Source organism: Geotrypetes seraphini, chromosome 1 (genome assembly GCF_902459505.1).
Source record: "Geotrypetes seraphini chromosome 1, aGeoSer1.1, whole genome shotgun sequence".
In the NCBI taxonomy this organism is placed as follows: Eukaryota; Metazoa; Chordata; class Amphibia; order Gymnophiona; family Dermophiidae; genus Geotrypetes; species Geotrypetes seraphini.
In genome coordinates this window covers 134,567,857-134,594,750 of record NC_047084.1, presented here as the reverse complement: position 1 = coordinate 134,594,750, position 26,894 = coordinate 134,567,857, and the positions used below count along the sequence as shown (strand labels likewise).

The window sequence follows — 26,894 nt, the reverse complement described above, 5'->3', positions numbered from 1 at the left end:
GCCAACCCCCGCAGGGGCACCGGAACATCCAAATCTTGCCTCTGGGGAGACCACCTCCGGAGCAGAGCATACTGAAGAGGACGCATGTGGGCCCGCGCCCACCTCACCACGTCCAGGGACGCCGCCATCGACCCCAAGACCTGGAGGAAAACTCGCGCCCGAGGACACCGGGACGCCAAAAGCAGGCGAATCTGCGATTGCAAATTGCTCACCCGGGCCTCTGGAAGGAAGACCTTCCCCAAGGAGGTGTCGAACAGAACCCCAAAGTACTCCAGGCGCTGAGCCGGGACCAACCGACTCTTGGAAAGGTTGACCACCCAGCCCAGCGACCGGAGAAACTCCACCACCCGAGCCGTAACCCGGGAGCTCTCCTGCAACGACTTTGCCCGAATCAACCAGTCGTCTAGGTAGGGGTGAACCAGGATGCCCTCCGACCGCAAGGCTGCCGCGACGACCACCATCACCTAGGTGAACGTCCGGGGAGCCATGGCCAGACCAAAGGGAAGCGCACAGAACTGATAGAGCCGCCCCAAGATCGCAAAGCGCAGGAAGCGCTGATGAGAGTCCCGAATGGGAACATGCAAGTAGGCCTTCGTCAGATCGAGAGAAGTGAGGAACTCCCCCGGCTGAACCGCCAGAATGACCGACCGCAGAGCTTCCATGCGGAAAGAAGGAATCTTGAGAGCCCTGTTGACCCCTTTCAAATCCAGGATGGGCCGAAAGGTCCCCTCCTTCTTGGGCACCACAAAGTAAATGGAGTACCTGCCGGTGCCCCACTCCGGAGGGGGCACCGGCACCACTGCCTTGAGATCCAGCAAGCGCTGCAGGGTCTGGCGAAAAGCTTGCGTCTTCCCTGGAGACTGACATGGAGAAGCGAGGAAAAGGTCCGGCAGAGAGCAGGCGAACTCCAGAGCATAACCGTCCTGCACCACCTCCAGGACCCACTGATCGGATGTGATCTCGGCCCACTTTGGGAAAAATTCGCGCAGCCGGGCCCCCACCGGAACCAAAGGGGGCGCCGGCAAGGAGTCATTGCGCAGGACGGGAAGCGGGGGAGCCGGCGGAGGGATTCCCTGCCCCCCGAAAGGGCTGCATGCGCTGAAAGAACCGACCCCTGGAAAATCCCGGAGCCGGGAAAGATGCAGCCCCACGCCCAGGGCGATACTTGCGAAACTCCCGCAAACGCCCCCGGGCAGCGCCACCCCGAGACGCAGGACGGGCACGGTCCTCAGGCAGACGGGGAACCTTAGAGTCCGTCAGAGTCTGAATCAACTTATCCAATTCCTCCCCAAACAAAAAAGACCCCCGAAAGGGAAATTTAGTAAGTTTAGCTTTGGACGCAGCATCCGCCGCCCAAGCGCGCAGCCACAAAATACGCCGCGCGGCCACTCCAAAGGCCATAGACTTAGCCGAGATCCGCACTAAGTCATAAAGAGCATCAGAGAGGAACGAGGCCGCCATCTCAATCTTTGCCACCTCCTGATCCACCAGAGACCAGTCATCAGACTCCCGATCCAGGACGCGCTCAGCCCACCGAAAAACGGCGCGAGCGACCAGCCCCCCACAAATAGCCGCCTGGACCCCAAAAGCCGAGACCTGAAAATTGAGCTTAAGGATATTCTCCAATTTGCGCTCCTCAGAGTCCCGCAAGGCAGACCCGCCCTCAACAGGGACGATATGCCGCTTAGAAATCGTCGAGACCACCGCGTCTACGACTGGCGATACTAAAGTAGCCCGATCCCCCCCAGGGATGGGATACAAACGAGCCATGCTACGCGCCAGACGAAACACAAAATCCCGAAAATCCTGACGCACAGGAAAAGAGCGGGAAACAGGACAGACCCCCTGAAGCAGAGGGGCCCCCATACGCGGGGTCTCCGGCGGCGCAACTTCAAAAAAAGCAGCACCAAGGAGACCTGCTACATCAGGTCTAAAAGCTCATCCCTCAGAATAAAAAGCGCACCACGGACGCATCTGCTCTGGAAGACGGGAAACCCGCCGCCCCGCTGCCAGCGGGCGTCCCCTCTAGAGGATCCTGGAAGCCCGCCAAAGCAGCCAGGTCCTCAACCATGCCAACCCGCTCCTCCGACCACCATTCCGCAATCCAAGCCCCCCCGCGGGCGCTTGGATGAGGGAGGAGGAAGAGGGGACGCCAAACGAAAAGAGGGAGGCAAAGCCATAGGGGGCGCGGAGGGAAACCACCCCCGAAACCCCCCAGGTGCACGTGGGACCCCCAATTGTCTGCACAAAGAAAGAAAATAAATTGGGGACAAAAAACCCCTGGGACTCCCTGCCCCAGCAGGGGTCCCAACTGAAACCTGCCCCTGTGTTTGCAATACAGGGGGAAGGTCACCTGAGGTTGCAGACAAAATGGAGGGGCCAGACAGAGAAAATGGCGAAGTTCCCGCCAAAAAAGCTCCCTTCATGGCCTGTAGCGGCTGAGAAGACTGAACAGTCCCAGCTGCTAAAACAGGCAAGTCGGCATCAGCTGTCAAAAAATCAGCTGAGAGGGAATCCTTCGGGGAATCCCTCCGTGGGCGGTTGGAGAAGACCGGGCTTTCCCACTGCTCCAAGCCGACTCGCGAGGCACCATCGGCGGGGAGCTCTGGGCGCCTGCAGCCGCTGCCGACGGAGCTCCACCACTTCACCGACCCAAACCGCCGAGTTCAGGCCGGCCGCGAGTGCCTCGCGGCTGGACCTAATTGTGTCCCCCTCCCCCGGAGAAGGGCACAATTGCTCCATACGCGACCTAGCTAGAAAAAAGTGCCGGTTAGATGAAAAAATACAGTAAAATACAGTTTTCTTAAAGGGAAACAACCCTCCAGACCAGCACTACCTCAGGATTTTTTTTTTTTTTTTTTTACAGAACAGACTCCACAGGCTCTCGAAGCAATATGCCTTGCTTGATTTAGGGGGCAAGGCTTACTGCTGAGGCTCCTCTAAAAAAATGTGGGGAGGTGGAGGAAGTGGGGGGAGGGACCCCGCTCAAGACCCGCCGGGTTTGACACCCCCGAGGTCGGACGAACCCCCAAACAGGGCCCGCCCAAGCTCCGTCCGGCTAAAAACAGGCACAACAAACCCCTTAAACAAATTCCAACAGCCCTACCAAGGGAGATGGGTACAGATCACTCAACACCTGCTGGAGACTGAAAGAAGACTGAGGGAAATAGAGAAGAGGGGATAGGATATACTGTCCCACAGTTTTGTTTTCAGTCTCCACCTGCTGGTCATGATTAGATATATACCCATTCGTAAAGTTAACCTCTACTGGTCTGGAGAGTGCTAAAGAAACATGTATTGTCTAGATCAGTGTTTTTCAACCGCTGTTCCGCAGCACACTAGTGTGCCGCGAGATGTTGCCTGGTGTGCCGCAGGGCCGCCATCAGGGCAGTACTACCAGTCCTGCATTCAGGGGCCCGGAGCTGACAGGGGGCCCGGGCTCCCCCAGGGTCCTAGGCAGTGTTCTAAGGCAGGGGCGCCAGTAGCTCGCCAAGGCAAAGTGAGTCGATCACCCAGGACTCACTTTGTCTTGGCGATCTAATCTATCGAGCCGATAAGTCTTCTTCTCCCCGACGTCAATTCTGCTGTCGGAGAGGAAGTTCGGGCCAGCCAATCGCTGCCTGGCTGGGCGGAACTTCCTCTCCGATTGCAGAATTGACGTCAGGGAGAGCATGCGTCGGCGTCGGCTTTGGGGCCTGTTATCCATTGGTGTGTCCTGTTCCCCGATGGCAGCGGCAGTGGCTTGGGGAACGGCAGGGAGAAAGAAAGAAAGGGGGCAGGCAGGGAAACAGAAGGAAAGAAGAGAAACAGAAAAAAAGAAAGAAAGGTCAGGGAGAGAGGAAGAAAAAGTTGGGGGAGGGAATGAGGTGTGGAGGAGAGAAAGCATACAGGCTGATAGAAGGGAAGAAAGATTGGATGCACAGTCAGAAGAAGAAAGTGCAACCAGAAATCACCAGACAAGGTAGGAAAAATTATTTTATTTTAAATTTAGCAAAGTGGCGGCAGTATTACCACAGTTTTCAAAGGAATTTGCCCAAATAACTTAATAGTTAACTGGGTAAATTCCCAGAGATGAAAACTTCCCTTCACTTACTATGCACAGTTCTGAATTTATATCTGCTGTCTATATTTTATAATATGGTCACCTTTTACTAAACCGCAATAGTGGTTTTTAGCGCAAAGAGCCTATGAGCGTCAAGAGCAGCGCTGGGCATTCAGCGCAGCTCCCTGCGCTAAAAACTGCTATTGTGGTTTAATAAAAAGGATGGAGGGTATATTTGTCTATTTTTGTATGCTATAAAAACCAAATACAGAGAGAGACTGAGAGCTGTTGACGAAGAGCTACGTGTGTGTCTTTCTTCGATTCCAGCCAGAATATCAGCTTTGTGTTCAGCCAAACAGGCCCAGGTTTCGCACTGAATAAAGTATTTTATAATTTTTCACTATTCTGTTTACTTAATATTTCATAATAAAGTAATTATAAAATACTTTCTTTGTGTTTATTTGATTCCTATTCAAGAGAATTACTTTATATATAGTCAATATAGACATAGAGTTAAATTTTTTAACATTTTCTAATGGTGGTGTGCCTCGTGATTTTTTTCATGAAACAAGTGTGCCTTTGCCCAAAAAAGGTTGAAAAACACTGGTCTAGATCAGGGGTGTCAAAGTCCGTCCTCAAGGGCCGCAGTCCAGAAGGGTTTTCAGGATTTCCCCAATGAATATTCATGAGATCTATTTGCATGTGTATGCTAATAGATCTCATGCATATTCATTAGGGAAATCCTAAAAACCCGACTGGATTGTGGCCCTCAAGGACCAACTTTGACACCTGTGGTCTAGATAGACGCTAATTACTGCAGAAATGAACTTTCATTTGAGAAAGTGTGTCAGTTTTGATTCCTCTACACTACATATTGTATGTTAGACTCTTGCCTTCCAGATGTTATGGCAGCGGCACCATTAAGCTTTAAATTAAAAATACTAGAGTGGCTAACTGATTCCTTGGAGGCAGGAAAATTCCCACAAGAGGAGGGTAATATAATTATTACTCCAATAATAAAAAATAAGAATGAATCCACTTCACTACCAGCCAACTACAGGCTAGTCGCATCGATTCCCTTTTTCATTAAGATTATGAAGGGTTTGGTTCAAATTCAGTTGACAAAATACCTTGAGCAACATTCCTTACTTCATGATTCTCAATCTGGTTTTAGAACTTACTATAGTACAGAAATGGTGATAGCTACAATGTTAGGTCATCTAAATGGTTTATTGAGCAGAGGTAGTAGTGCACTGGTTCTTCAGTTTGATTTGAGTAGTGCCTTTGACTTGGTGGATCACACCAATCTACTGGCCTGCCTGGATGCCCTAGGGTTGCAAGGTAATGTTCTCTCATGGTTCAAAGGGTTCCTGGGATTGAGGCTTTATCAGGTTAAGTCTAATAATCAGCTTTCTGTAGCTTGGAAAAACCCTTGTGAGGTCCTTCAGGGTTCCCCATTTTCTCCTACATTATTTAATGTTTATTTATCTTCTCTGGGGTTTCATCTGAACAAATTGGGTTCTAGACTGTTTAGTTACGCTGATGACATCACGATCATCGTTCCTTGTAACAATGCTTTATCCCAAATCACTCAGACGATCGAGTCTATATAGCACAGTTACTTACCATAACAGGTGTTATCCAGGGACAGCAGGCAGATATTCTTGACTGATGGGTGACGGCACCGACGGAGCCCCGGTACGGACAATTTTAGAGTGATTGCACTCTAAGAACTTGGAAAGTTCTAGCAGGTCGCACCGCGCACGCGCGAGTGCCTTCCCGCCCGACAGAGGCGCGCGGTCCCCAGTTAGGATAAGCCAGCTAAGAAGCCAACCCGGGGAGGTGGGTGGGATGCAAGAATATCTGCCTGCTGTCCCTGGATAACACCTGTTACGGTAAGTAACTGTGCTTTATCCCAGGACAAGCAGGCAGCATATTCTTGACTGATGGGTGACCTCCAAGCTAACAAAAAGAGGGATGGAGGGAAGGTTGGCCATTAGGAAAACAAATTTTGCAAAACAGATTGGCCGAAGTGTCCATCCCGTCTGGAGAATGCATCCAGACAATAGTGAGATGTAAAAGTGTGAACTGAGGACCATGTAGCAGCCTTGCAGATTTCCTCAATAGGCGTGGAACGGAGGAAAGCCACAGATGCTGCCATAGCTCTAACTTTATGGGCCGTGACAGAACCTTCCAGTTTCAGTCCGGATTGAGCATAACAAAATGAAATGCACGCTGCAAGCCAATTTGACAATGTACGTTTAGTAACAGGACGTCCTAATTTATTCGGATCAAAGGACAGAAAAAGTTGGGGAGATGATCTGTGGGGCTTAGTACGGTCTAAATAGTAAGCCAGAGCCCGCTTACAGTCCAAAGTATGCAGAGCCTGTTCTCCAGAATGCGAGTGAGGTTTCGAAAAGAAGACAGGCAGAACAATGGATTGGTTAAGATGGAATTCAGAGACAACCTTAGGGAGAAACTTTGGATGTGTACGCAGAACCACCTTGTCATGATGGAAGACTGTAAAAGGTGGATCCGCAACTAGTGCATGTAGCTCACTGACCCTCCTAGCAGAGGTAAGAGCAATAAGGAAAAGTACCTTCCAAGTGAGAAACTTGAAAGAAGCGGTAGCCAAAGGTTCAAATGGAGGCTTCATTAAGGCAGAAAGAACTACATTGAGATCCCAGATAACAGGAGGGGCTTTAAGAGGTGGTTTCACATTAAAAAGACCCCGCATGAACCTGGACACCAAGGGATGAGCTGAGAGGAGTTTTCCATGGACTGGCTCATGAAAAGCAGCAATAGCACTGAGGTGGACTCTGATTGAAGTAGACTTGAGGCCAGAGTCAGACAAAGAAAGAAGATAATCTAACAAGGTCTCCACTGCAAGGGAAGTGGGATCATGATGATGAAGAAGACATCAGGAAGAAAAACGTGTCCACTTCTGATGGTAACATTGCAGAGTGGCCGGTTTCCTGGAGGCATCCAGAATGGAACGAACAGGCTGAGACAAAAGAGTATCATGAGAAGTCAGCCCGAGAGAAACCAAGCTGTCAGGTGCAGAGACTGAAGGTTGGGATGCAGAAGGGTCTCCTGATGTTTCGTAAGCAGCATAGGAAATAATGGAAGAAGAAAAGGCTCCCTGGAACTGAGTTGAAGTAGAAGGGAGAACCAATGTTGCCTGGGCCACCGTGGAGCAATCAGAATCATGGTGGCTCGTTCCCTCTTGAGCTTGAACAAGGTTCTTAACATGAGAGGTAGAGGAGGGAAAGCGTACAGGAACAGATTGGACCAATCGAGGAGAAATGCATCCGCTGCCAGACGGTGAGGAGAGTAGAGTCTGGAGCAAAATAGAGGCAACTGGTGATTGTGAGGAGCTGCAAAGAGGTCTATCTGAGGAGTGCCCCACTGAGCGAAGATGGACTGCAGAGTTAAAGGATCGAGTGTCCACTTGTGAGGCTGGAGAATTCTGCTGAGCTTGTCCGCCAAGGAATTCTGTTCTCCCTGAATGTAGATAGCTTTCAGGAATAGATGGCGATCTGTGGCCCAAGCCCAAATCTTCTGGGCTTCTTGGCACAAGAGGCGAGAGCCCGTCCCACCCTGCTTGTTGATGTAGTACATCGCAACTTGATTGTCTGTGCACAGCAGGAGGACTTGAGGAAAGAGAAGATGTTGGAAGGCCTTGAGGGCATAAAACATTGCTCTGAGTTCCAGGAAATTGATGTGATGCTTCATTTCCTGAGCTGTCCAAAGTCCTTGAGTTTGGAACTCGTTCAAATGAGCCCCCCAGGCATAAGGGGAGGCGTCGGTGGTGATGACAAGTTGATGAGGAGGTAGATGGAACAGAAGACCTCTGGATAGATTTGAGGATATCAACCACCATTGTAGAGACTGACGAAGAGATGATGTTACAAATATGTGACGTGAGCAAGGATCCATTGCTTGGGACCACTGGGTAGCTAGGGTCCATTGAGGAGTGCGCAGGTGAAGACGTGCAAGTGGTGTGACATGAACTGTGGAGGCCATGTGCAAGCCGTGCAAGAGTATCATCATTTGCTTGGCAGAGATGGAACGTTGTGGAAGCACCTGCTGACATAGAGATTGAAGCGTTTGAAGACGGTTGGATGGCAGGAACGCTCTCATGAGGACTGTGTCCAAGACTGCTCCAATGAATTGAAGTCTCTGCGTGGGGATGAGATGAGATTTGGGTAGATTGATCTCGAACCCCAGCAAACGTAGAAATAGGATGGTCTGGTTGGTGGCCTGAAGTACTGTTTGAGATGAATTGGCCTTTATCAACCAATCGTCCAGGTAAGGAAACACCTGAAGGTGGTGGGAACGCAGAAAAGCAGCCACCACAATCAGACATTTGGTGAACACTCTTGGAGAGGAGGCAAGACCGAAGGGTAGTACCTTGTACTGGTAATGACAACGATTGATCATGAAGCGTAGGTACTGTCTGGAGGCCAGATTGATCGGTATGTGAGTGTATGCTTCTTTGAGATCGAGGGAACATAGCCAGTCGCCTTGATTGAGAAGAGGGTAAAGAGTGGCTAAAGAGAGCATTCTGAATTTCTCTTTGACTAAGCATTTGTTGAGATCGCGAAGATCTAGGATGGGTCTGAGATCTCCTGTTTTTTTGGGAACTAGGAAATAACGGGAGTAGAATCCCTGCCCCTTTTGATCTAGAGGAACTTCCTCTATGGCGTTCAGAAGGAGGAGGGATTGAACCTCCTGAAGAAGGAGTGAAACCTGAGGAGTGTTCGAAGCAGACTCTCTTGGCAGACTTTGGGCAGGAAGTGTCTGAAAGTTGAGAGAGTAGCCGTGGCGGATGATGTTGAGGACCCACTGATCCGAGGTGATGGTTTCCCAACGGCTTATGAAAAGAGTAAGGCGTCCTCCTATGGGCTGTGGAAGGTGGGCAGCAGGATGGAGACTGGCTATGTCCTGGAGAACCAAGTCAAAAGGGTTGAGTGGATTTTTGTGAAGGGGGAGGCTTCACTTGTTGTTGCTGCTGTGCTGGTCTAGCAGTTTGTCTCTGTTGTTGCCTCTGACGCCTGGGTTGTTGCGGGGCCTGTGGTAAAGGACGAGCCACAAATCTACGCTGGTAGGCCGACTGCTGGCGAAAAGGCCTGGTAGGTGGGGTCTTCTTTTTTGTTTTTTGTTTTTTTTTTTAAATATTTTTTATTCTTTTTTTTAAATTCTTACATCAAGTGAAATACATGTAATACATTCAATTATGAAAAAACACTTGAAATTATTTTTTGTTTTGAGAAGAGTATCCCACCTGGTCTCATGAGCTGAGAGCTTTTGTGTAGTGGAGTCCATGGATTCTCCAAACAGCTCATCCCCCAGGCAAGGTGCATTAGCCAGTCGATCCTGATGATTGACATCAAGTTCTGAAACTCTGAGCCAGGCAAGGCGACGCATGGCCACCGACATAGCCGTGGCCCGAGAGGTCAGCTCAAAGGTGTCATAGATCGATCTGACCATGAACTTACGGAGTTGTAAGAGCGATGAAGAAGTTTGGCGAAAAGCAGATCTTTTACGGTCAGGGAGGTATTTTTCAAAATATGACAAATTCTGAATGAGATGCTTAAGGTAGAACGAAAAATGAAAAGCATAGTTCCCAGATCTATTAGCCAGCATCGCATTCTGATACAACCGCTTGCCAAACTTATCCATGGCCTTACCTTTTCTGCCAGGAGGGACAGAGGCGTATACACTAGCCCCCGTGGATTTCTTTAAAGTAGATTCCACTAGTAAAGACTCATGGGGGAGTTGTGGTTTGTCAAAGCCAGGAATAGGTATGACCTTATACAAGGAGTCCAGTTTGCGAGGAGCTCCTGGAATGGTCAAAGGTGTCTCCAGATTTTTATAGAAAGTCTCTCGCAAAATATCATGGAGAGGCAATTTCAAGAATTCCCTTGGAGGCTGGTCAAAGTCCAGTGCATCAAGAAATGCCTTGGATTTTTTGGATTCAGCCTCCAAGGGAATAGAGAGAGATTCGCACATTTCTTTGAGAAAAGAGGTAAAAGAAGATGCATCAGGCTTAGAGGACGGATCTAATACAGAAGGGTCCTCGTCCCCTGACGAACACTCTCCCTCAGAGAGAAGCGGCTCCTCTGAATCACCCCACAGATCAGGGTCCCTCACCTGAAAACTACGGTCCCGAGACTCCGGTGTGGAGGGTTCTAGGTGTCGAGTTTTGTGAGTCGACTTACCAGACCTCTGTGAAACGGTACCGGGAGATGTTATCGGGCGTGCCGGTGCCGAGGTTTGCACCGCCTGGTGTAAAGACCTCGGTTCCGGCGCTAAAACTGGCATGGATACCGAGGAAGCTGTTTGTACCGGTACCGACAAAGTGGATGCCGATAAAAGAGGCTGCTCCACTGCCGGTACTGGTAGCTCAGACCGGACCGGGACTGGAAGGCTCGGTGTCAGAAGAGCAGGCAGGAGCTGCTGCAATTGCTTTTTAAGCTGAACTTGCAGGACCGGTACCGCTTTTTTCTTCTGCGGTACCTTTGGTGCCGCTCTACACTCCGAAGAGGAACCCGAGGTCGAAGGGCTAACCTCAATCGGAGCGGAGCGCTTCCGCGGGCGCCTCGAGGTCGGCAGGATTGGGCTCGCTGCCACTGAGACCGGAGGGCGCTCCAGCGGGGAAGGCTTCTTAGCCGGCTTACCTGAGGAATGCGACGCCGGTGCGGTATCGCGCGGTATCGATGAAGTAGGTGCCGACTGCATCGGGGCCGAAATCGGAGTCGGTGCCGCCGAATCCGACATCTCGGTACCAAACAATAACCGCTGTTGAATTTGGCGGTTTTTAAGAGTTCTCTTTTTCAGAGTGGCACAGCGGGTGCAGGAGGACGCCTGATGGTCAGGACCGAGGCACTGTAAGCACCAGTTGTGCGGGTCGGTGAGAGAAATGGGCCTCGCGCACCGCTGGCACTTCTTAAAACCGGGTTGGGGGGGCATGAACGTAAAAACGGCTTCTGCCAAATCGAAGGCCGAGGCCTCGATGGTGGCAGCAGGCCCCGCCGGGGCGAATCCGAAAAAATGAGAAAAAAAGAAAAGAAAATTCTTCTTTTTTTTTAAAGAAAAGAAGTAAAGAAGGGAATAAAATACCGAAAAAGTTTACGCGAGCGGGAAGGCGTTAGAGAAAAAATTTTCAACAGCCGTTGAAAGTGCGTCTTCTTAGCTCTGCGGAAACTAAGAAACTGGGGACCGCGCGCCTCTGTCGGGCGGGAAGGCACTCGCACATGCGCGGTGCGGCCTGCTAGAACTTTCCAAGTTCTTAGAGTGCAATCACTCTAAAATTGTCCGTACCGGGGCTCCGTCGGTGCCGTCACCCATCAGTCAAGAATATGCTGCCTGCTTGTCCTGGGATAATGAAATTGATGGAATCATGGATGCATGAATTTAAATTCAAATTAAATCAAGAGAAGACCAAATTTTTTGTTGCATCTCCACCTAGAATTATACATGAACCATCAATCATTATAGATGCAACACTTTACGATCAATCCAACGATTAAAATATTGGGAGTTATCATAGATCAACACTTGACCATGAAAAAGCAAGTAGATGCTATTGTACAAAAGGGTTATTACATGCTGTGGAAACTGCGTACTATAAAATCATACTTTGAGTTCTCTGCCTTTAAACTTTTAGTCCAGTCGCTATTGCTGAGTTGTCTTGACTATTGTAACATTGGGCTCCTTTTATCAAGATGCGGTAGGCAGTAAACGCGCAGAATACTGCGCGTTCAACTGCCTGCCGCGCTAGTCGCTAACACCTCCATTGACGAGGCATTAGTTTTTTGGTGTGCCGCAGGGGTTAGCACATGATGAAATGTCCGACATGCTAACCCCCGTAGCGCACCTTGATAAAAGGATCCCATAGTCTATTTGACATGTACCAAGAAAGAGATGGCTAGGCTTAACCTAACAAACAGATCCAACAAAGTCTGCAGTACAGTAGATAGCACAGTTACTTACCATAACAGTTGTTATCCAGGGACAGCAGGCAGATATTCCCACACATGGGTGACGTCACCGACAGAGCCCCGCAGCGGACAGCCTCGAAAGCAAACTTGCTTGAAGATCTCGATCTTTCGAGCACTGCACCGCGCATGCGCGTGTGCCTTCCCGCCCGAACTAGGGGGCGCATCTCCTGAGAGGATCCTCAGTTCAGATACCTAGCCAAGAAGCCAACCAGGGGAGGTGGGAGGGTTGTGGGAATATCTGCCTGCTGTCCCTGGATAACAACTGTTACGGTAAGTAACTGTGCTTTATCCCAGGACAAGCAGGCAGCATATTCCCACACATGGGTGACCTCCAAGCTAATCAAAAGGGACGGAGGGAAGTTGGCAATTTACGAAAAGAGATTTTGCAAAACAGATTGGCCAAAGCGGCCATCCCTCCTGGATAAGGTATCCAGACAATAATGAGAGGTGAAAGTATGAACCGAGGACCAAGTGGTAGCCGTTGCAGATTTCCTCAATAGGAGTTGATCGGAGGAAAGCTACAGATGCCGCCATAGCTCGAACTTTATGGCCCGTCACTCGACCTTGCAAAGGAAGACCAGCCTGAGCGTAGCAGAAAGAAATGCAAGCAGCCATCCAGTTGGAGATTGTGCGTTTCGATATAGGACGTCCCAACCTGTTCGGATCAAAAGAGATGAAAAGCTGAGGAGATGTTCTGTGAAGTTGAGTGCGTTGGAGGTAGAAAGCCAAAGCACGTTTACAGTCCAAAGTATGAAGAGCCGCTTCTCCTGGGTGAGAATGAGGTTTTGGAAAAAATACAGGCAGAACAATAGATTGATTGATGTGAAATTCTGAAACCACTTTAAGCAAGAATTTAGGATGAGTACGTAGGACCACCTTGTCATGGTGAAAAACTGTGAAAGGTGGATCTGCAACCAAAGCTTGTAACTCACTGACTCGTCGAGCAGATGTGAGGGCGATCAGGAAAACAGCTTTCCAAGTGAGATACTTGAGGTGAGCTTTGTCAAGCGGTTCAAAAGGAGGTTTCATAAGTTGAGCTAAAACCACATTGAGATCCCAAATCACTGGAGGTGGTTTAAGCGGTGGATGGAGGTTAAGAAGTCCTTTCATAAAGCGAGAAATCATCGGATGCGCAGAAAGGGGTTTTCCATCCAAAGGCTGATGAAAAGCAGCTATAGCACTAAGATGTACTCGAATAGATGTAGTCTGAAGTCCAGATTGTGACAAATGAAATAAATAGTCCAGAACGGATGTCAAAGAAGCAGATCTGGGTGGTAAATGACGTGTAGAACACCAAACAGAGAATCTAGTCCACTTCTGACCATAACATTGTCTCGTATATGGTTTCCTGGAGGCAACCAATATATCTTGAACAGACGGAGAGAATTGAGAGAAGTCTGTTATGCAGAAAGGTACCAAGCTGTCAAATGTAGAGACTGCAGATTGGGATGAAGCAAAGATCCGTGACTCTGCGTGAGTAGAGAGGGAAATACTGGTAGAAGAAGAGGCTCCCTGGTGCTGAGTTGAAGTAGAAGGGAGAACCAAGGTTGCCTGGGCCACCGAGGAGCTATCAGAATCATGGTGGCATGGTCTGACTTCAGCTTGACTAGAGTTTTGAGAATCAGAGGAAACGGAGGAAAAGCATAAAGGAACTGGTTCCTCCAGTCCAGTAGAAACGCATCCGCTTCGAGACGTTGAGGAGCATAGATGCGGGAGCAAAATTGAGGCAGTTTGCAGTTGAGAGGTGACGCAAACAGATCTATCTGCGGAGTTCCCCAACGAGCAAAAATTTGGCGAAGAGTAGGAGAATTGAGTGTCCATTCGTGAGGCTGTAAAAGACGACTCAATTTGTCCGCCAAATAATTTTGTTGACCCTGAATATAAACAGCTCTGAGGAAGATGTTGTGAAGAATTGCCCAACGCCATAATTTCAGAGCTTCTTGACAGAGGGAGTGAGATCCCGTCCCTCCCTGTTTGTTGACATAATACATGGCTACCTGGTTGTCTGTACGTACAAGAATCACCATGTCGTGAAGGAGATGTTGAAAAGCTTTGAGAGCATAGAATATCGCTCTGAGTTCCAACAGATTGATATGACACCGATGGTCTGCTTGAGTCCATAGATCCTGAGTACGAAGACCGTCCACATGAGCTCCCCATGCATACGTTGACGAGTCGGTTGTGAGGACTTTCTGATGAGGAAGAGGGTGGAACAGCAAGCCTCTTGAAAGATTCAAAGAGAGCATCCACCAACGGAGAGACTTCCGAAAAGAAGGAGTTATGGAAATCAGTCGAGTTGGTAGATCCACTGATTGCTGCCATTGGGATGCCAGTGTCCACTGAGGAATGCGAAGGTGAAGTCTGGCAAAAGGAATCACATGAACTGTAGAAGCCATGTGACCTAGCAGAACCATCATCGTTCGTGCTGGAACAGTTGAAAGGTGGAAGAGTTGTTGAGAAAGCTGAAGCAGAGCGGCCTGACGTGGTTGTGGAAGGTATGCTCTCAGATTGATAGTGTCCAGAGTTGCTCCTATGAACTGGAGAGACTGAGAAGGAGTCAACTGAGATTTGGGAAAATTGATGTGAAATCCCAAACTTTGTAGAAAAAGAATAGTCTGTTGGGTCGCTGCAATAACCCCTGAAAAAGAGGGAGCCTTGATGAGCCAGTCGTCTAGGTATGGAAATACTTGTAGACCCTGGTTGCGAAGAGCTGCAGCCACGACCATGAGACATTTTGTGAAAACCCTGGGAGAAGAAGCCAATCCGAAGGGGAGAACTCTGTACTGTAGATGAAGGTTTCCTACTTGGAATCTGAGGTACTTGCGAAATGCTGGATGAATAGGGATATGAGTATAGGCCTCTTTGAGATCAAGGGAACACATCCAATCTCCTTGATCCATTAACGAATATAAAGTTGGCAGAGTGAGCATTCGAAATTTCTCTTTGACTAGATATTTGTTGAGAGCTCTGAGATCCAGGATTGGTCGCAAATCCCCCATCTTTTTGGGAACTAGAAAATAACGGGAGTAGAATCCCAAGTTCCTTTGGAGAAGAGGAACTTCCTCCACTGCTCGTAGGAGAAGAAGAGCTCGAGCTTCTTGAAGAAGGGGGAGATGCGACTGATTGGAAGGACACTCTCTTGGGTGGCGATCTGGAGGTACCTGAAGGAGTCGAAGAGAGTATCCCTCTCTTATGATGGTAAGCACCCAGAGATCTGATGTAATGAGCTCCCATTGGTGATAAAATGTGGACAGGCGACCCCCTATGGGGAGGAGAGAATTTGGGAAGAGAAATTTGAATGCTCAGGTCGAGATTGTCAAAAAGACTGAGCAGGCTTGGTGGCAGCAGGAGTCTGAGACTTTTGTTGTCGCTGTTGTTGAGGACGACGAGGAGGAGGTCTGGAAAAAGCAGGAGTCGTTTTCTGAGGATAATGACGTGGAGTCTGCTTGAAACCTCTAGTTGGTGCAGGTTTCGATTTTGGACGAATGAGGGAAGCAAAAGAGCGTTCATGTTCTGAAAGACGCTTGGTAGCCGCTTCAATAGAGTCATCAAATAACTCATTTCCTTGACAAGGAAGATTAGCCAATCTATCTTGAAGGTTAGGATCCATGTCCACAATACGCAACCATGCTAAACGACGCATGGCTACAGCAAAGGCAGATACTCGAGATGAGAGTTCGAATGCATCATATGAAGCTTGTAGCATGAATAGTCGTAACTGAGAAAGAGTCTTAAGGATGAGTTTAAATTCTGAGAGACGAGTAGTAGAGATATCCGGGTAAAAAGATGGTAAAATCTTCAGAAAATGATTGAAGTAGGATGTAAATATATAGCTATAATTAAGAACTCTATTTGCCATCATAGAGTTCTGATATAAACGACGTCCAAACTTATCCATGGTACGACCTTCTCTCCCTGGAGGAACTGAAGCATAAATTTTTGAAGGATGTGCTTTTTTTAAAGATGATTCTACTACCAGGGATTGATGAGAAAGTTGAGACTTTTCATAACCTTTGCATGGAACAGTTCTATAACGGGACTCCAATTTAGATGGAATGGCAGTGATTGAATAAGGAGTCTCCATATTACGAGTAAATGTCTGTTTCAGAACAGGTGTCATAGGCAATCTGAGGGACTCTTTTGGTGGATGAGGCAGCTCCATATCTGCTAAGTATTCAGGAGTATACTTAGAGTCTGAATGAAGGTCCAATTTGAGAGCTTGACCCATATCAAAAATAAACTTTGCAAAAGAAATGGATTTAGGATCAGATGTTTCTTCAGGCGAGACACTGCGAGATTTAGGAACAGCTGAGTAGGATGGAGAAGCCTCTCTAGAGTATGGAGAAAGTGGTTCTGAGTCCAGACGTAAAGTCATAGAAGAAGCCGTACTGTGAGGCGGAGTAAGAGAATGTTTCCTCTTTAGGCTTCTGGAAGGAGAAGTACCAGGTGTACGTGGCACAGAATGGGTCGAGGTGTGAGGTGAACTGTCTTGACGTGAGTGCTTCGACGGTGATGTCTTCGGTCGAGAAGGGCTTCGAGTTGATGCTCGATGGTGTCGAGATCCATATTTCTGCTTCGAAGAATGAGGCAGAGAAGTCTCAGTATCCAAGGTCGAAGACTCCTTCCGAAGCTTGGAAGCAATAGGTCTCGAATGCTTCGACCGGTGCTTAGGAGGAGGTGAGTCTGGAGAAGAATCCGATGAAGAAACGTTCTTCGGTGTCCTTGATCGGCCTCGGGACACTGGAAGCTTCGGTTGAGTGACAGGCTGATCAGTCCGAGGCAAGGTCGAGGACGGGACCAATTGAGCCACTAAGGAGGAAATCTGAGTGGTGAGTATAGATTTCAGCATGTCCTCCAGCATCGGCACCGAGACAGAAGAATCTGACCTTGTAGGTGCAGCAGTACGCTCCGAAGAGGGCGACCTCGAAGGTGAGTATTCCCTTATCTTGGAGGTACGCTTAGACGAAGGACGTGTCGAGGACTCTGGTGGCTTCTTGGGTATGGTACCTGAAAGAGAACCCGGAGACTTACCCCCCGTAGAAGACTTCGTGAATGGTATTGTCTTCGAGGGAACCGAAGCAGGTAAGGTCGCGGCCTTCGAGACCGAAGTTCCAGCCGGAGTCTGGGTCGAGGCCTTCGAGACCACAGGTGTCGATGTCGTCGGAGTCGAAACCTTCGAGACCGGGGCAGCCGCCGAGGTCGAGGTCGAATCCGAAGGTTGCTCCATGCCAAAAAGTTGAAAAAACTGAGCACACCGGCGCCGAAAAGCCCGTGGAGTAAGGGTGAAGCAACGATGACAGTCTTCTGGGGAATGAGTGGAACCCAGACACTGTAAACAACGGCAGTGGGGATTGGTGACCGAAATCACACGATTACACTGGCGACAACGTTTAAACCCGGTAAGAGGCCGGGACATGGAAAAAATAAAGTCCGTGTCGAATGAAAGAGCGAATGGGCCTAGGCCCAAAGCTCACCGGCCGGACAAAAATAAAAGAAAATGTTTTTTTTTTAAAAGAAAAACCGAAAAAGAAGAGCACAGCGACCGAACTTAACTAAAGAAAAGAAAAGAAAAGAAACAGCCGCGGTGAAGAGAAGGCAATGCTGCAGAGATAGAAAACGTGTCTTCTTGTCTCCGCGGAATTAAACGAATTGAGGATCCTCTCAGGTGCGCCCCCTAGTTCGGGCGGGAAGGCACGCGCGCATGCGCGGTGCAGTGATCGAAAGATCGAGATCTTCAAGCAAGTTTGCTTTCGAGGCTGTCCGCTGCGGGGCTCCGTCGGTGACGTCACCCATGTGTGGGAATATGTTGCCTGCTTGTCCTGGGATAATATATATTTGTTAACATCTTTTCATGCATCTCATTATATAAAATACAGGTTTTAAGTAGTTTCTTATGAATAATTTGGTAGCTTTCATTAAATGAATTCTCCCTTCCCCCCTTTTAACTTTTTTTAATAGAAAGTTTTTAACATGGGCTTTCCAAATATTAACTCTTTTTGAATTTTTTTATTTTAGTTTTATACCATTTTCATTGCGGTTTATCTTAAACCTTAACAACCATGGTAGGTCCTTTTATGCTTGCTTCACTTACCCAAATGCTTCACTTTTCGCATGTAGCACTTTATGGACATTCATATAGATATTAGCACATCAGCACTTTCATAGTCTCACATATCATCCTCCTTTTTCTCCCTTCCTATTGCCCTATCCTCTCATTTTGTACTTTCAGATCACTCAAATTCACTTCTGATTTTTTAATCAATATATCATAATTTATATATTATATTTCTATTTACCTGTATTCTGTGAGTTTTTTTTAGATCACTTGTACACTCATTTAAACATCACATTGTTTGCACACCATTTTGCACTTATTATGTACTATTTGGACTCAAAATTTTCATTCATATTTATTAGGACCCCTGAAGAAGGTGTGTTCTCCAAAACACGGACCATGTTGGGTCCCTTGGTTTATAGTAAGGTGATATCAGTAACTGTATTAATATTTGATACAAATAAACATAGCCTGCATCTTGTACATTTTGATCTGCAGTTTTTTCAGCTTAACCTAATTCAGAATACGGGGGTCAAACTCATTTATGGCTTAAAGAAATATGATTATGTGACGCCCTTTTATCACAAGTTGCATTGGCTACCAGTGGAGGCTCGTGTTTTGTTTAAGTTGGGTTGTCTTTGTTACAAAGTTGTGTATGGTATTGATCCCATCTATATGACTGATAAGACCCCCAACACAACCTAAGACAAGACCACAAAAACTTCAAACACCTTCCAGAACACTAATCAATACACTCACTACTCACCCTCTCATAAAATTCACATCAATAGCATGCGCATATATGAATATACGATATATCAACCCAAAGACAGAACTAATCAAAGACTGGCTGATCAAAGATAATCTAGGCTGCCTCTTCCTAGCCGAAACCTGGCTCACTTCTGACTCAGACCCTAGCATCACTGAATTCTGCCCAAACGGATACAAACTAGAGCTAGTATGTAGAGAAGAGGAGGAGGTCTAGCAATCATTGCAAAAAACAACTTCAACATTAAAGTCCTAGCCAAGCACTCCACCCCCCACCTAGACCTTCTAGCCTGCCAACTTTCTGACAACACTCTCACAGGAACTCTGAACTGCCTTCTCTGCTATGTCACACCAGGAAAATGGAACACCTCTAAACAAGAACTCGAAGAATTTATCCTCCAGAATTCCCTCTCCTCCACACATAACCTGATCCTAGGAGACATCAATCTCCACTTAGAAAACCACACCTCCAAACAAGTAGCGGACATTCTATCATACCTCAACACCCTATCTTACCAGATACTCAATCCCGAACCCACGCAAGAAAAGGGCCATCAACTTGATATAGCCGCTTACACTTCTCCCAACCTTAACACACAAAACATCCACATCACCAACGGCTCATGGCATCCCACCTTATGGTCCGACCATTACAAGTACACCTTCATAATCAACTGGGTGCATAAAAACAACAAACCCACACCACACACAACAAGTTTCAAGTCCAGAAAGAAAATCGAACCTACCACATTCTGGGACACAGTAGACCCAGAAATAAACCTAAACAATCCCAAAGGATTCATAAACACCTGGCGCTCCACAAGTGAATCCTCTTTGAACAAACTAGCACCACTAAAAACAAAAAATAAAATATGCAGACCATCAGACAAATGGTTTGACGCCGAACTCCTACACCTAAAAAGACAATGCAGACAATTAGAAAGGACATGGAAAAAACAGAAACAAGACCACACCAAAACAGAATGGAGACACCAAATCAAACAATACAAAATCAAACTGAAGGAAAAAAGAACAGACTACTACTCCAAACTCATTGGCACCGAAAAACCGGACACAAAAAAACTTTTCAACCTTGTAAGAAATCTCACTGATACATTACATTACATTTGTGATTTCTATTCCGCCTGTGCCTTGCGGTTCTAAGCGGATTACAGTTAAAAGAGATCAGGACATTACCGAGAGAATTACATTACAACGATTTAAGTAAATTACATGTTGTGGTAAGAAATACAAGTATAAGATATCTGGATTTATCGATAGAATAACTTGACAGGGTTCAAGTAGTTACAAGGTTCAGTGAGGAAAACAATATAGGCAACTGAAGAAAGATACCTAACTTTGAAGGAATCAGTTAAGTGGATACCTAAGGGAGATGCTTATTTAGGAGAAGGTTAAATGGATACCTAAGGGAGATGCTTATTTAGGAGTTTGGATATTTTTGGTAAATGAGGTTCAAGGGGATGACTAGTGTGTTATTTGTTGGAGAGAGTGCATGTGCGATTGGGGAGGGGAATATTAAGTTATTGATACCAAACCCCACCTCGCCACCCTAGGAAACCAAACTCCAACAGCCTCTCAACTAGCGGACCATTTCAAACACAAAATTATCACAATCAGATCCACATTCAACAACTCTCGAAACATCTTAGAAGAGATACTAACAAAACCCACAATAGACGAAGCCATCTCAGCAGATAGGATCTGGACCGATTTCCCAACGACACAATGGTCAGACCTAGACCGGCTGTACAAAAAATACAGCAAATCTTCATGTGATTTGAACAATTGTCATCCTTATCTACTAGCTACAGCGTCCACTAAATTCACAGCTGGTCTCACGCTATGGTTGCAAACCACCCTCAGGGAAGGTCAGTTCCCTCCGGAACTTGGCGAAATCATAATCACTCCCATACTAAAAGACCCCAAAGGCCCAATAGACAGCCCAACAAATTATAGACCAATCGCTTCTATACCTCTATACGTCAAACTCATAGAGGGTCTAGTAGCACAATATCTCGCCAATTACCTAGAAGACCACCACATCCTACACCCCACTCAATCCGGATTCAGAGCCAATCACAGTACTGAAACACTTCTGGTTTCCCTACTAGACATAGCCCGTCAGCACCTCAGCAAAGGAAATAAGTTACTAATCATCCAACTCGATCTTTCAGCAGCATTCGACTTAGTTGACCATTCCATACCACTCCAGATACTAGATGCCATAGGAATATCAGGTAATGTTCTCAACTGATTCCAAGGATTCCTCAAAACAAGATCATACAGAGTCAAGTCAAATGATCTTTTATCCGACCCATTGTCAAACCCCTGCGGAGTTCCACAAGGATCCCCTCTATCGCCCATACTTTTCAACCTCTTCATAGCATCCCTAGGCACGGCCCTAGACGCCCTAAACATTACATCCTTCAGCTACGCGGATGACATAACCATCCTCCTCCCCTTCGACATCCAAGACCCCATCTCCAACGGACGCCTGAAAACAACATTGGAAACTGTAGAAAAATGGATGACGAACCACAAGTTAAAACTGAATGCGGAGAAAACCAAATTCCTACTATTAGAGAAGGAACAAAAACCATCCCTAACAGAACTAGATGTAAACACAATCAAATATCCAATACAGAATACTCTCAAAATTCTGGGAACACACCTAGACAGAGGCTGCACAATGCAAACACAAATACACAAAACCAAAAAAAAAAGCATTCTTCACCATGCGAAACCTAAGAAAAATAAGAAAATTCTTTTCCAAAGAACACTTCAAGATCATTGTACAATCCCTCATAATCAGCTCCTTAGATTACTGCAACAGCCTCTACCTACCTTGCCCAAACACTATGATAAAACAACTACAGACCGTTCAGAACACAGCTATCAGACTCATCTACTCGCTCAGCAAATTCGACCACGTCACCCCCGCCTATGTAGACTCTCACTGGCTTCCGATAAAAGCAAGAACTCAATTCAAACTCTACTGCTTACTTTTCAAAGTAACCCATGGTATGGCCCCCAATTACCTGAACAACCGTCTTTGCCGCTACCGACTACCCAGATCAAGAAGAACTCAGAATCTTTTCACCTTCCCCCCTCTTAATGGTACCCGACGTAAGAAACTTTACGACAGCCTTCTAGCAACTCAGGCAGCGAAAATTGACCCCACCATCATCAAACTGATGATCAAAACAACAGACATCAAAGTGTTTCGGAAAGAAATCAAAACATTTCTTTTCAAAAAACACGTCTTTACTTAATATTCCCCTCCCCAATCGCACATGTAATGTCTTGATCTCTTAGTAATGTCCTGATCTCTTTTAACTGTAATCCGCTTAGAACCGCAAGGCACAGGCGGAATAGAAATCACAAATGTAATGTAATGTAATAAGATTCCTTATAGCATCCCATAAATATAGGAGAGAATCACACACTTTGTTTAATTTTCCATCTGCTCAAGGATGTAAGAGCAAGAAATCTTTGGAACATACACTAGCATTTCAGGCTGCTCTTTATGACAGGAAATTTAGACCACTGCTGCACAGTGCTTGTTCTTATAAACACTTTAGAACTCAATTGAAAACTTATCTTTTGTTAGACTATTGTCCTTTTGGAAATCGATTTGGACCCAAATAAATTGTTTAATGGAGAATCCTGTGGCTTTATCGTATGATACGATTCTATTTGATATGTCAATGAGAACAAAGAACCAAATTTCATCAAACAATAATAAGCTTTTATTGATTATGACAGGAGTCGCCATACAACATATCACAAGTAATTGGAAGAATTGGCGTAGACTCAATTATAATTTCTGGTGGAATTCGTTGTGTCACATTTATAAAATGGAAAGAACAACAGCTATACAAAAAGGAAATTATAATAAATTTAAAGAGATCTGGGGGCCATTGACAAATTATTGTAATGAATAAATACCATTTTCCATTATAAGTACAATTGCAAATGTGGGGAAGGGAGGAGTTTGAATTTTATTAAACGATTAGATCAATAGAAAAGAATATTTGATAAGATATATTTGATTATATATGCTATAGTAGGGATGGTTGGGAAGGGGTTAAATTTTATGTATTAATGTTAGAAATTCAAGTGATGGATTTAATTTCAAATGTCATTTATTGATACACTTGATGTAAGATACAAAAATGAATAAAGATTTTTTTAAAAAACCAAGAAAACTTATCTTTTTTCAAAATATTTACGAATTAAGTCAAACGATCCCTAGGTTATGCTATTTTTAATCTTTTGTTAACCACGTTGAACTTAAGGTTATGCGGTCTATAAGTATGATGTTATGGTCATCTGCAATATACGGATATGGCTTTATGCACTGTGCAGTAATCAGCGTCGATCTAGAGAGACAATACATGTACCCTTGAAGCAGGCTTTTGAGCCGAAGTACGGACCATGTCGGGTCCATTTTCATCAATAAAGAACACTTTTTTTAATCATCAAGACTGGATTTTGTGCATTAATTCCCAGATAATGTGTATTGTTCCATCCCCACTTTCTTTGTTCTTGATTGTTCTCCGTGGGGTTTGGACTGCAGCCTCAGCACTCTTAGGTTGCAGGTTCACGCCCAGCGCTGTTCCTTGTGACCCTGGGCAAGTTACTTAATACTCCATTGCCCCAGGTACGCTAGTCAGATTGTGAGCCCACCGGGACAGATAGAGAGAAATACTTGAGAATACATAAATAAACATTTGTTTTCTACCATGGGCAGCAGTTACAATAGCAAAATTTCCAAGAGGTACAATTAAAACCTTACTTATTATTAACAATTCATATGGAAAAATAAATTATAAAACATTACCTGCATCATCATGCGTCTTCTCACAGTATCAAAGGGATAGGACAGTATCCCAGAGAATACAGTCACAAATTGAGCAATGAAAAAGGAAATAATAATTGGTGTATCCTTTGCACTGGGAAGCATTCCCTACAAAAAAAAAAAAAAGATACTTTAAAAAGATCTGCCACTTTTCTTACAGGAATAATCTGAAATAACTGGAATTGTGAGGCAAAGAATTTCTAGTTTTCCAGCTTGCTTTTCTACTATATATGTAAATTTCACCTTTTATATTTTTTTTTACTTAAAATAACCAGATGCAAAGGTAAGTTTTTCACATCTGATTACATTATATTACATTACATTAGTGACTTCTATTCCGCCTGTACCTTGCGGTTCTAAGCAGATTACATTGGAAGATAACTGGACATTTCCAGGAAGTTACATTACATTGGAAGATAGCTGGACATTTCCAGGAAGTTACATTACATTGGAAAATAGCTGGACATTTCCATGATTCTTCTTTTCATAGCTCTTTGGCGATGCACATAGCAGTTACTTAACTCTAGTAAGTGTTCTCCGAGGACAGCAGGCCGAATATTCTCAAAAGTTGATTGATGTCATCGATGGAGCCCAGTATGGAGCTTACTAGCTCTAATTATAGAAAACTCTAGAAGCGTTATACTGAGCATGCACAAGTGCCTTCCCGCTCAATACGTGAACCAAGGTCCCTCAGTTCTATATAGCAAAGCTATTTACCTATAACAGGTATTCTCCAAGAACAGCAGGTATATATTCTTACATGTGGGTGACATGTAAATTCTACTGTATACTATTTAAAGCTATAAATGGAGACAGCCCAACCTACCTAAACGACCGCCTCATCCAAACCACCTCTACCAGGCATAGAAAAACACACACCCCGTTCACTTACCCCCCAATCAAAGAAGTAAAACGGAAAAAAACTATACAACGGACTACTGGCCACTCAGGCAGCGAAGATAGACAACCAAGTCTCCAACCTATTGACAATAACCCCAGAATACAAGATGTTCAGAAAGGAAATAAAAACTATACTCTTCAAGAAATCCCTTAATAAAGCTTAATACCATGATAAAGCTTAACCCCCCTCTTACCATCCCCTCCCTAACCCCAGATCTTACTTTTCCCTCTCTTGGAAACCTTCTCTGATCTAACGTTGTAACCCTTCTTCCATAACTCTTTTTGTAATCCACTTTGAACCGAAAGGTAATGGCGGAATAGAAATCTGTAATGTAATGTAATGTAATCATCCATGGAACCCGGATGCGGACAGCCTCGCAAGCAGACTTGCTTGTAGAAACGTAGAAGTTTCGAGTCAGCTGTACTGCGCATGCGCGCGTGCCTTCTCGCCCAGCTCAGGGCGAGTCTCCTCAGTTCAGATTGCTAGCAGAGAAGCCAGCCAGGAGAGGTGGGTGGGTTGTGAGAATAGCTGCTTGCTGTCCCTGGATAACAACTGTTACGGTAAGTAATTGTGCTTTATCCCAGGACAAGCAGGCAGCCTATTCTCACATATGAGTGACCTCAAAGCTAACTTGAATGGGATGGTGGGAGCGTTGGCAACTTAGGAAAATAAATTTTGTAATACTCTCTAGCCAAAATGGCCATCCCGTCTGGAGAAAACATCCAGACAATAGTGAGAAGTGTAAATATGAACCGAGGACCAGGTTGCAACTTTGCAAATTTCCTCAATAGGTGTGGATCTGAGGAAAACCACTGAAGCTGCCATTGCTCTGACTTTGTGGGCTGTGACTTGATTCTGTAGCCTGGGCATAGCAGAAAGAGATACAAGCAGCCATCCAGTTGGAGATGGTACGCTTAGAGGTTGGATGTCCCAACTTGTTTGGATCGAAGGAGACAAAAAGTTGAGGAGCAGTTCTGTGTGGTTTGGTGTGTTCCAAGTAGAAGGCCAAAGCACGCTTGCAGTGCAGAGTATGAAGAGCTGATTCTCCAGGATGAGAATGAGGTCTTGGAAAAAAACACTGGAAGTACAATAGATTGGTTGAGATGAAATTCTGAAACCACTTTAGGTAAGAATTTAGGATGAGTGCAGACGACCACCTTATCATGATGGAAAACTGTGAAAGGTGGATCAGCAACTAATGCTTGCAGCTCACTGACTCTTCGAGCAGATATGAGGGCAATGAGAAAAACCACTTTCCAAGTGAAATATTTCAGATGAGCAGTAGATAATGGTTCAAATGGAGGCTTCATCCCTCTTTACATTCCGAGAGCTCATACTGATGTCCGTTTACATTTCTAATAGGTTTATATTTCTATTTTTTCAAGGCCAGTCTCCCTGAGGATTTATCCAGTCTAGCCAATTATAGACAGTTTTGAATCCTTGATGAGCCAGTCATCTGGGTAGGGGAACACCTGAAGACCATGGTTCCTTAGAGCTTCTGCTACCACCATCAGGCACTTGAACACTCTGGGAAATGAAGCCAGGCCAAAGGGTAGCACTCTGTATTGGTAATACAGATTCCCCACCCGAAATCTGAGATATTGACAGGAGGCCGGATGAATGGGAATATGAGTATAAGCCTCCTTGAGATCCAGAGAGCATAACCAGTCGTTCTGATCTATAAGGGGATAAAGGGACGCCAGGGACAATATGCTAAATTTTTCTTTGACTAAAAATTTGTTGAGAGCCCTGAGATCCAGAATGGGTCGCAGATCGCCCGTCTTCTTCGGAACTAGGAAGTAAATTAGGGAGTAAAATTCCCTGTTCTGCTGTTCTAAAGGAACTGGTTCGATGGCATGGAGATGAAGCAGAGCTTGAGCTTCCTGAAGAAGAAGGGCGGTCTGGGATGGACTGGAAAGATACTCTCTTGGAGGAAGCTTTGGTGGAACCTGAGTGAAATGAAGAGAGAATCCTTCCCTGATTATTGACAGCACAGAGACGGCGGATATAATGGTCTCCCATCAGTGATAAAATTATGGAGACAACCTCCTATGGGGAGGAAGAGAGGACAGAGACAGAACGATGGAGGTTATGCTCTGTTTTAAACATTTAAAAAGACTGCGCAGCCTTAGGTGCAACAGAAGGCTGAGGTTTCTGTTGCTGTTGTTTCTTGGGAGGTGCTCGATTGTAAAGAGCCGCCCTAGGAGTATAATGCCTCTGGAAAATTGGAGGAGGCCGTG

General features: G+C 45.9%; 1 protein-coding gene across 1 annotated transcript in view; it reads right to left on the bottom strand.

Moving 5' to 3' along the window:
• Positions 1–26,894, bottom strand: part of SLC25A31 (solute carrier family 25 member 31) — a 145,588-nt gene that overhangs the window by 28,081 nt on the left and 90,613 nt on the right. The window contains exon 5 of the mRNA XM_033938877.1: positions 23,736–23,861. Within this exon, the coding sequence (XP_033794768.1) occupies positions 23,736–23,861 (126 nt within the window). The remainder of the gene's footprint in view (positions 1–23,735; positions 23,862–26,894) is intronic.